Genomic DNA, 11,368 nt, shown 5'->3' on the forward strand with positions numbered 1-11,368 from the left:
GCGTGTTTCGGGGGTAGATTTGAGCATATTGTAAAATGTTTGTGGAAGGGTAGTGATATCATATGAATGCAGATATAATTTGCGGGAAATTTAATAAACGAATTATTTACTAGAATAAGACTGTCATACTTATTTAATAAAGTTATACATATACTTACCTCTTACTTAACAAGAAGCCTAAGATTGACCAGAATTAAATAGACCAGTTAAAACTAGAATTTATTAAAAATACTGTTGTAAATACATAAGAAATTCAGAATAATTTTATTAGAATAACTCAGAAACCTATATAATTTTTATTAAATAAATTTTTAACATTTGCTAGTATGTTCAAGACTTTTTTCAGAAACGTCCAAAAGTAAAACTGGAACAAAAACTTATTTATATTAATAACAATTTTTCTATATGTTCTCTATGTGTTCTCTGTGCTATAATGTGTTCTATATGTGAAATTAAAAAATACATATTATAATTTTCGAATCAATTACAGTCTGCGATGTGTAATTATCACGTCTTCGTATTATCTCAATTCTATCTTTTTTATTTTTTATTTCATGATTTCCTCTAGTTAACGTTTTAAGTTCGATAATTAAATCTCAATATATCAGAACTGTGATTTGATTGCTGTAGGTTTTCGCGATCGAAAAAAGTCCAAATTCTTATGTTCCTTATTATAATAATTATTACATGCAATACGCTCCTCATCATTCAAATGAAAACAACATTTGTCTTTAAGACCACTTCTCGCAATACCATCAACCATTTCCTTCGTCAAACCATTCTTACGATTCATTTCTCGTCCACGGTTCGTGACATTTCTCTTTCGTTGATCTTCCTCCACGTTCAAAATTTTCATTTCTTCGTTATTTCCATCTACGATGTTATTAATTTCCAGATTCGCATTTTTGGAAGAATCTATCAAAGTTGACGAATTTTCCTTCGTACCTATGTTATCAACTGAATTATTATCAACGCGATCTTCAATTAAAATCGATTTCGCTTTTAAATTATCTACCAAACAATCCTTAACTTTATTTCTATTTTCTAAATTAGATCCTCCACTTTCCATTGATTGGAAATTTTTCACCGTGTCGATAAAGTCAATCGCTTCATCTAACTTCACACTTGGTTTTATTTTCGGTTTCGTTCGAGATCTCACAGAACTTAATGTACACGAATCTTCTTTCAATTCTTTCATCTCTATCTCTTTGTTTTCTTCTTTAGAAACAAACTTGAAATCAAATTGATCCCTTGTCATTGGATTTCTCGATCTTCGACGATTTCCTATTCTTATCGGTAATTTGGAGCAAGCTGAAACTTCGGAACGAATTTTCTTCTTTACCACTATTGGTGAGGGCTGATTGCTCGTCGAATATTCCTTAATCTTCGATTTATCTAATTTTCGTTTCAAACATGCCGCTGTTCTCTCCATAATATTTGTTCTAACTTTCTGATCGTTGGTAACGTTGGAGATGTCGCTAGCATTCACTATTTTCTTCTTGTTATCATTTTCATTCTTCAAAACGCTACCTGGTTTCTTCAAATACTTATTTGCTCTGTTTGTCCACCCACAAGTATGTTTATTTTCGATTTTACTCTGACTCTTAGATTCATATTTATATTCCTCTTGATTCTTTATAGAATCCACAATTTTAGAATTTTTATAAATATTTGGAATCGTAATTCGACTTTTCTCGAGGTTAGGATTTAATTCTTCTTTTACTTTTTTGCTGTTTGCTGAAGGTTTGTTAAATCGTTCATTATGGGAAGAAGAAACAAAGAAGCTTCTTTTATCATCAGTAGTTTCTGATGCATTTTGACGTTTTATTAATGGCGACGGATTATTCACAGAATCGTTTTGCAAAAATCTATTTTTCCATTTTGAACCGTCATTATTCTTCGCTGAATGTTTCAGAATTGGATAAGTATTACTGTGTAAAGGAACGTGTTGTTGATATGGATAACCAATTTTCTTATTTTCAGAAACTTCCTTGCATTTTCCATTATTTTTATCGTCCAATGGAATAAAGTCCCAGAAACTACTTTTAATATTACTCTTTTCAACTTGATTCGACAACGTGTCAAAAATAGTCGAGCTAGAAAGATGTTCAGTGGATGTACAAACATTTCGTAAGTCAGATAAACTGTCTTTATCCACTGCACGATCCACGAATAGTCTTGGTTTGTCTATGGAACGATTAGAATTCGTATTTCTTAACCTAGAATATTTAGAATATTCGTCATTTGAAATTTTATTATCCTGTTTATTTTCAATTTGATCTAAGTTTTCATAGACATTTTTTGAAAAACATCGTGTTTTTTTTCGTCGATCTATAGGTGATGACCATGTTCTGGACCGAATTCTGTCTGGAGTCAATTCAATCCAGTCTTTTGATATTTTATTTGAATTCGCTGAACTGACTGGTTTTTCGTTCCTTGAACTGTACCTAGAAAATCTGTGATTTCTATGCGATATTTCGTCGATATGACTTTCAGTGTCGTTGCAAGAGGACATATTCAGTCTTTGCCAGTGAAGTTTCTGGTATCTTGGTGAATTTCGTGGGATTTCTTTGGATATGAAGTCATCTGAATAATCTTGTTTCACAGAGACCATTCCTCTATCGATAATAGGTTGATCAATAAGGTTAGCATCTAATCTATTGTTAGGATAATTGGAACGAGCGAATTTTAATTTAGCTCCAGCACTTTTTGGTCTCGTTGGATAGGATTGAGAAGGATTGTCTTTTTTTATATCGTTTAGAATATTTTCATGAGTTATGTTAGGATTATTGCGAAAGGTGTTTGAGATTTCGTAAGAGCCGTCATCTGGTTCACAGGAATTTGATCTTAATCTATCGGGTGATGCTCTTAATTTGGTTCTAAAGTCTTTGGGCCCTGGACTTCTCTTGAATTCTACGTTTTCAATAAAATCTTCATGTGGAGAGTGGTTTTGCCGGTAGTACTGTAGAATTAATTGAAGAAAGAAGAAAGCGGGAAAATTTTATTGAAAAATGTTTTCAAAATGATTAACGTGTATTTTTAGTATAATATTACAAAAATAAACAATTGTTTATTAGCAAAAAAAATTAAGTAGAATAAAGAGAAGGATGGTAAGAAACAAGCCTTCCTTTATTTAACATAGTAATTAGACCAATTAAATGCCTAGAACATCTTTAGAGTTAAATAAGATTTTTAAAAAATTTCAATTTTCTGACATAAGTTTCACCCATAATATACAAAATAGGTTAGGCAATTGTATTGAATAAAATATAAAGATTCGGAAAGCAAAGTCTTCTACAAATTTGTAAACATTAAACGTAAAATATACATTTCAAACTAAAGTATTAAGTTAAATATGTCTATAAAAAATTTTTTCTTTAATTTAACTAAAATTTCTGATTTACGTTTAAGCCTTAAGTCACTATTACCACAACCGACAAGGAATACACCATACCTAAAACATCAGCACAAGAAATTAGAAACATAATTGATAAAACAAAAAACAACAAAGCGCCAGGAATCGACCTAATCAATGGTAAAATCTTGAAAAACCTCCCGCCAAAAGCAATAAGACTAATAACAATAATATTCAATGCAATTCTAAGAATTCAATACTTCCCCAAACCATGGAAATTAGCACAGATCAAAATGTTACATAAACCAGGCAAAGACCCGTACCAAACTGCATCTTACAGACCAATATCACTGCTTCCAGTATTTTCCAAAATACTGGAAAAAATAATATATTGCCGGATAAAAACAATAATAGAGACAAAATAGAGAAAGCATTCGATAAAATTAACCATGAAAGTCTACTACAAACAATTAGGAAACAATTCCCGGAGCAAATACACCAATTAATAAAATCCTACCTAAGCAGCAGAACCTTCGTAATAAAAATCAAGGACACACATTCTCAAGTTAAAGACATCAAGGTCGGGGCAGTTCCGCCTGGGCAGGCGACCTAAACGGACGTGCGAAACAGTGCTCCAGTGAAAGTGCGGCAAGAGAGAAGAGAAAGGGACAAAGCTAACGCCAAAAATAGACAAAACGTGGAATCATGCAGATTCCACCAATAAAAATAATTAACTCCGGTGAAACATTTTTCATAAATAAAGCTACAGACTCTACATATGTAGAGAAAAATGATGATATTATGGAAACAACACAATCCGACGGGGAGCAAAACATGTCAATACACCAGGAAGAAAGCTGGACGGTGGCAACCTCCAGCAAAAAACGGAAGGTAACCCCGCTCGCAAGCGCGAGGAAAATTGATACATATGAAAAAAAACAATGGCTACAAGATATCAAGCTACACAATCCATTCAGCGCACTGCCAGAAGAGGCAGCAACGGACCCAACGGAAAGTCCGACAAACCGTACTCCCAAACCACCACCGATATACGTAGACGCAAAAATAATTGACCCCCTCATCGAACTACTAAATAACATCGCAGGGAAAGACAACTACATCATCAAACAAATAAAAATAGACCAGGTGAAGGTGCAAACCAACACCCCAGAAACATTCAGAAAAATTACAAGATCACTAAAAGAAAAAAATGCAGCATATCACACTTTTCAGCTCAAAACCGACAAAGCTACAAAGCAGTAATCAGGGGACTACACCCAAAAACAAATACTGGAAAAATAAGTGAAGAACTGGCAAAAATCGGACACCAGGTAAGGTCAATAAATAACATAAACAAATACGATACCAAACAACCATTACCGCTATTCCTGGTTGAACTAGAACCTAAAAACAACAATAAAGAAATATACGATATAGAAAAATTACTAAACACAATAGTAAAAGTTGAGCCACCCAGATATAAAAAAGAAATCCCACAATGCATAAGGTGCCAACAATACGGACACACCAAAAACTATTGTAATAGAACCCCGGCATGCGTTAAATGCGCAAAAAATCATCTCACGACACACTGTCCATCCACGGGAAAAATTGAGGAGGTTAAATGCTACAACTGTAACGGAAACCACCCAGCCAGCTATAAAGGATGTGAAGTAAGAAAACAATTACAACGTAAACTGTTCCCGCCCCTACGAAGCAGAACAATCACTAACACACAAGCTCAACAGGACAGCACAAATCCTGAAATAATTCCAAGTACAGAGCAAGCTACAAACACCAAACCTATCAGCACCAACACCATTGGTGGTCTAAGCTATGCTCAAATAACCAGCCAATCAACACATACACACAACCAATACCACAGCAATAGTAACAATGACACTGCAGAAATCAAAGAACTGCTCAAACAATCCATAAAGAACACCGAAATGCTAACCAGAATGATAAGCGAACAAAACGCAGTACTAAAACAGCAAACTCAACAAATCACAGTCATGCTACAACTAATTACAAACGTGCTAAGCAAAAAATAAAAACGGACACTCTAAAAATAGCAGCCTGGAACTCAAACGGCCTGCAACAACGGGCCCTCGAAATTAAAACATTCATATACAATAACAATATAGACATACTACTTGTCTCAGAAACACACTTCACTACAAAAAGCTACTTGAAAATACCATACTACACCATATATGACACCAAACACCCCTCAGGAAAAGCTCACGGAGGGACAGCAGTGATAGTCAGAAACGATATCAAACATTATCTACACAGCCAAGTTAACAAAGAATATTTACAAGCAACCACTGTTACAGTTCAAACTAGCAGCAACTACTTCCAGTTGTCAGCAGTATATGTGCCTCCGCGACACAAAATAACAACACAAATGTGGGAAGAATACTTCCAGGACCTAGGGGACAAATACATCGCAGCGGGAGACTACAACTCAAAGCACACGCTTTGGGGGTCAAGAAACATTACACATCGAGGTAGAACACTGGAAAAATATATTAGAAATAATAACCTCAATATATTATCCACAGGAACACCGACACATTGGCCGACTGACCTTAACAAAAAACCAGATCTTCTGGACTTTGCAGTTACAAGGGGACTAAACACAAATAAACTAAAAATAACACCCAACCTCGAGCTCAGCTCCGATCATACACCCATAATAATTGAATACAGAAACAAACCAATTCACTATAGCAAACCAGAAACACTATGCAATAAAACCACCAAATGGCAAACTTTCAAAGAAATAATAGAAAGCAAAATAAACTGCAACATCCCGTTAAAAACTCCTGAACACATAGAACAGGCAGTAGCAACATTGACAGCAACTATTCAGGAAGCAGCAAGGACAACCACTACTCCCGAACCAACCAGCAGACAAACAATAACAATCCCGCAAGAAATACTCGACAAAATCAAAGAAAAAAGAAAAGCAAAAGCAAAATGGCAAAAATACAGAACCCGAGAAAACAAAAAACACTTAAACAAACTTGCAAAGGAAATAAAAAACAAAATAAAGGAGCACAACGATAATGAATTCGCAAAGTTCATAGGGACACTCTCCACACACGAGAACACCAACTATTCACTATGGAAAGCCACGAAAAAAATAAGGAAGCCAATAATACCCGTCCCAGCAATCAGAAAAGCAGATAACACATGGGCAAGAAGCAACGAAGAACAAGCTGAAGAATTCTCCAACCACCTCTGCAACACATTCACACCACACATTATCAACAACAGCAACCTCAAAAGTCATACGGAGGAGGATCCACAAACCACTACCACCACAGCCGACAAGGAATACACCATACCTAAAACATCGGCACAAGAAATTAGAAACATAATTGATAAAACAAAAAACAACAAAGCGCCAGGAATCGACCTAATCAATGGTAAAATCTTGAAAAACCTTCCGCCAAAAGCAATAAGACTAATAACAATAATATTCAATGCAATTCTAAGAATTCAATACTTCCCCAAACCATGGAAATTAGCACAGATCAAAATGTTACATAAACCAGGCAAAGACCCGCACCAAACTGCATCTTACAGACCAATATCACTGCTTCCAGTATTTTCCAAAATACTGGAAAAGATAATATACGACCGCATAAAACCAATAATAGAGACAAAAAAACTAATACCGGATCACCAATTTGGTTTCAGAAACAAACACTCCACGATAGAGCAAATGCACAGGCTTATAAACGAAATAATAGTAGCACTAGAAAACAAGGAATACTGCACAGCCCTCTTTATAGACATAGAGAAAGCATTCGATAAAATTAACCATGAAAGTCTACTACAAACAATTAAGAAACAATTCCCGGAGCAAATACACCACTTAATAAAATCCTACCTAAGCAGCAGAACCTTCGTAATAAAAATCAAGGACACACATTCTCAAGTTAAAGACATCAAGGCCGGGGTACCACAAGGAAGCGTCCTAGGCCCAATACTATACACATTATACACGGCGAACATACCAACAACTACCAACAGCACAGTATTGACATTCGCGGACGACACAGCTATACTAGTCAGGCATACTAACCCAGAAACGGCAGTCAAAATACTACAAGAACATATCGTAAAAATAGAAAATTGGCTACAAGAAAAACAAATAAAAGCAAACCCCAATAAATGCAACCATATTACATTCACGCTACGGAAAAAGATACCACCAAACATCCTATTGAACGGCACGCATATAACGCAAACAAAGCATGTCAAATACCTAGGACTCCACTTAGATCAAAAACTCACCTGGAAACTACACATCAAATCAATAGTAGAAAAAATACAGAAAACAAGGAGACAAATGCATTGGCTAACAAGCCGAAAATCCAAACTAAGCACAGAAAATAAAGTAATAATATATAAAACGATCATAAAACCAATCTGGACGTACGGAATACCAATATGGGGGACGGCAGCAATGAGCCATATAAACAAAATAGGGGTAATACAGGCTAAAATCCTCAGAACAATAGTAAACGGACTTTGGTACGTCAGAAACGAAGATATACGAAGGGACCTGGGAATGCCAACGGTCAAGGAAGAAATCAGCAGATACTCCGAGAAATACAAATTAAGAATAGCAACACACATAAACCGGCTAGCTGCGGAAACGTACAAAATCATAAATATGGACAGAAGACTAAAACGGAAGCACCCAGCAGCCCTTATAAAGGACATAACCTAAGAAACACGAGGATGGTACCCCGCTGGGGGTAGCCACCAACATGCTAATTTAACCGCTAAAAAATTCCACCAAATGTCCAAATTGGACAAATTGTGAATTTTAATAAATAAATAAAAAAAAAAAAAAAAAAATCAAGGCCGGGGTACCACAAGGAAGCGTTCTAGGCCCAATACTATACACATTATACACGGCGAACATACCAACAACTACCAACAGCACAGTATTGACATTCGCGGACGACACAGCTATACTAGTCAGGCATACTAACCCAGAAACGGCAGTCAAAATACTACAAGAACATATCGTAAAAATAGAAAATTGGCTACAAGAAAAACAAATAAAAGCAAACCCCAATAAATGCAACCATATTACATTCACGCTACGGAAAAAGATACCACCAAACATCCTATTGAACGGCACGCATATAACGCAAACAAAGCATGTCAAATACCTAGGACTCCACTTAGATCAAAAACTCACCTGGAAACTACACATCAAATCAATAGTAGAAAAAATACAGAAAACAAGGAGACAAATGCATTGGCTAACAAGCCGAAAATCCAAATTAAGCACAGAAAATAAAGTAATAGTATATAAAACGATCATAAAACAAATCTGGACGTACGGAATACCACTATGGGGGACGGCAGCAATGAGCCATATAAACAAAATAGAGGTAATACAGGCTAAAATCCTCAGAACAATAGTAAACGGACTTTGGTACGTCAGAAACGCAGATATACGAAGGGACCTGGGAATGCCAACGGTCAAGGAAGAAATCAGCAGATACTCCGAGAAATACAAATTAAGAATAGCAACACACATAAACCGGCTAGCTGCGGAAACATACAAAATCATAAATATGGACAGAAGACTAAAAAGGAAGCACCCAGCAGACCTTATAAAGGACATAACCTAAGAAACACGAGGATGGTACCCCGCTGGGGGTAGCCACCAACATGCTAATTTAACCGCCCAAAAATTCCACCAAATGTCCAAATTGGACAAATTGTGAATTTTAATAAATAAATAAAAAAAAAAAAAAAAATCAAGGCCGGGGTACCACAAGGAAGCGTCCTAGACCCAATACTATACACATTATACACGGCGAACATACCAACAACTACCAACAGCACAGTATTGACATTCGCGGACGGCACAGCTATACTAGTCAGGCATACTAACCCAGAAACGGCACTCAAAATACTACAAGAACATATCGTAAAAATAGAAAATTGGCTACAAGAAAAACAAATAAAAGCAAACCCCAATAAATGCAACCATATTACATTCACGCTACGGAAGAAGATACCACCAAACATCCTATTGAACGGCACGCATATAACGCAAACAAAGCATGTCAAATTCCTAGGACTCCACTTAGATCAAAAACTCACCTGGAAACTACACATCAAATCAATAGTAGAAAAAATACAGAAAACAAGGAGACAAATGCATTGGCTAACAAGCCGAAAATCCAAATTAAGCACAGAAAATAAAGTAATAGTATATAAAACGATCATAAAACCAATCTGGACGTACGGAATACCACTATGGGGGACGGCAGCAATGAGCCATATAAACAATATAGAGGTAATACAGGCTAAAATCCTCAGAACAATAGTAAACGGACTTTGGTACGTCAGAAACGAAGATATACGAAGGGACCTGTGAATGCCAACGGTCAAGGAAGAAATCAGCAGATACTTCGAGAAATACAAATTAAGAATAGCAACACACATAAACCGGCTAGCTGCGGAAACATACAAAATCATAAATATGGACAGAAGACTAAAAAGGAAGCACCCAGCAGACCTTATAAAGGACATAACCTAAGAAACACGAGGATGGTGCCCCGCTGGGGGTAGCCACCAACATGCTAATTTAACCGCTAAAAAATTCCACCAAATGTCCAAATTGGACAAATTGTGAATTTTAATAAATAAATAAATAAAAAAAAAAAAATCAAGGCCGGGGTACCACAAGGAAGCGTCCTAGGCCCAATACTATACACATTATACACGGCGAACATACCAACAACTACCAACAGCACAGTATTGACATTCGCGGACGACACAGCTATACTAGTCAGGCATACTAACCCAGAAACGGCAGTCAAAATACTACAAGAACATATCGTAAAAATAGGAAATTGGCTACAAGAAAAACAAATAAAAGCAAACCCCAATAAATGCAACCATATTACATTCACGCTACGGAAGAAGATACCACCAAACATCCTATTGAACGGCACGCATATAACGCAAACAAAGCATGTCAAATTCCTAGGACTCCACTTAGATCAAAAACTCACCTGGAAACTACACATCAAATCAATAGTAGAAAAAATACAGAAAACAAGGAGACAAATGCATTGGCTAACAAGCCGAAAATCCAAATTAAGCACAGAAAATAAAGTAATAGTATATAAAACGATCATAAAACCAATCTGGACGTACGGAATACCACTATGGGGGACGGCAGCAATGAGCCATATAAACAATATAGAGGTAATGCAGGCTAAAATCCTCAGAACAATAGTAAACGGACTTTGGTACGTCAGAAACGAAGATATACGAAGGGACCTGGGAATGCCAACGGTCAAGGAAGAAATCAGCAGATACTCCGAGAAATACAAATTAAGAATAGCAACACACATAAACCGGCTAGCTGCGGAAACATACAAATTCATAAATATGGACAGAAGACTAAAAAGGAAGCACCCAGCAGACCTTATAAAGGACATAACCTAGCAAACACAAGGATGGTACCCCGCTGGGGGTAGCCACCAACATGCTAATTTAACTGTTAAAAAATTCTGTTAAAAAAATTCTGTTAAAAAAACTGTTAAAAAATTCCACCAAATGTCCAAATTGGACAAATTGTGAATTTCAATAAATAAATAAATAAAAAAAAAAAAACGTTTAAGCCTTGAATAACTGTAGATACTCATAATTGATTTAAGTAAAATGTACCTGATTAGTTCCATCTTCTTTAAGAAGAAAGAAACATTCTTCAGTATCCATTGCGTCAGATTCATTTTGTACGCGAAATCTTTCTCCGTAAGATTTATTTTCGATCTTTTCTGGGCAATACGATTCCCAATTTCCGTGCTGTTTTATCTTGGTCAATTTTGGGGAATGAGATTGATTGATATGTCGTGCAATTTTAGATACTGGTAATCTGGCATCACAACCTGTATCCGATAATTCAACAATTCTTCGTATATCTTTGGAAGCTTTAACAGAAATTATAGGTGACAT

General features: G+C 35.9%; 1 protein-coding gene across 1 annotated transcript; it reads right to left on the reverse strand.

Annotated features, from left to right (window-relative positions):
- Positions 1-396: 396 nt before the first annotated feature.
- On the reverse strand, positions 397-11,368 carry LOC105666271. Its single transcript, XM_048409955.1, has 2 exons — positions 11,081-11,368; positions 397-3,001 (listed from the first exon to the last, which is right to left on the reverse strand). Exons 1-2 carry the CDS (start codon positions 11,366-11,368, stop codon positions 605-607), a joined length of 2,685 nt encoding a protein of 894 aa, XP_048265912.1. The 3' UTR covers positions 397-604.

This window comes from Bombus terrestris, chromosome 11, assembly GCF_910591885.1.
Source record: "Bombus terrestris chromosome 11, iyBomTerr1.2, whole genome shotgun sequence".
Lineage (NCBI taxonomy): Eukaryota > Metazoa > Arthropoda > Insecta > Hymenoptera > Apidae > Bombus > Bombus terrestris.

Excerpts from the sequence above, each read along its gene's own strand:
- LOC105666271 (XM_048409955.1), bottom strand. The coding sequence starts at position 11,368 with ATGTCACCTATAATTTCTGTTAAAGCTTCCAAAGATATACGAAGAATT. Across the intron at positions 3,002-11,080 it reads AAGAAGATGGAACTAATCAG|AATTTTCCCGCTTTCTTCTT; the intron begins GTACATTTTACT and ends ATTTTTCAATAA.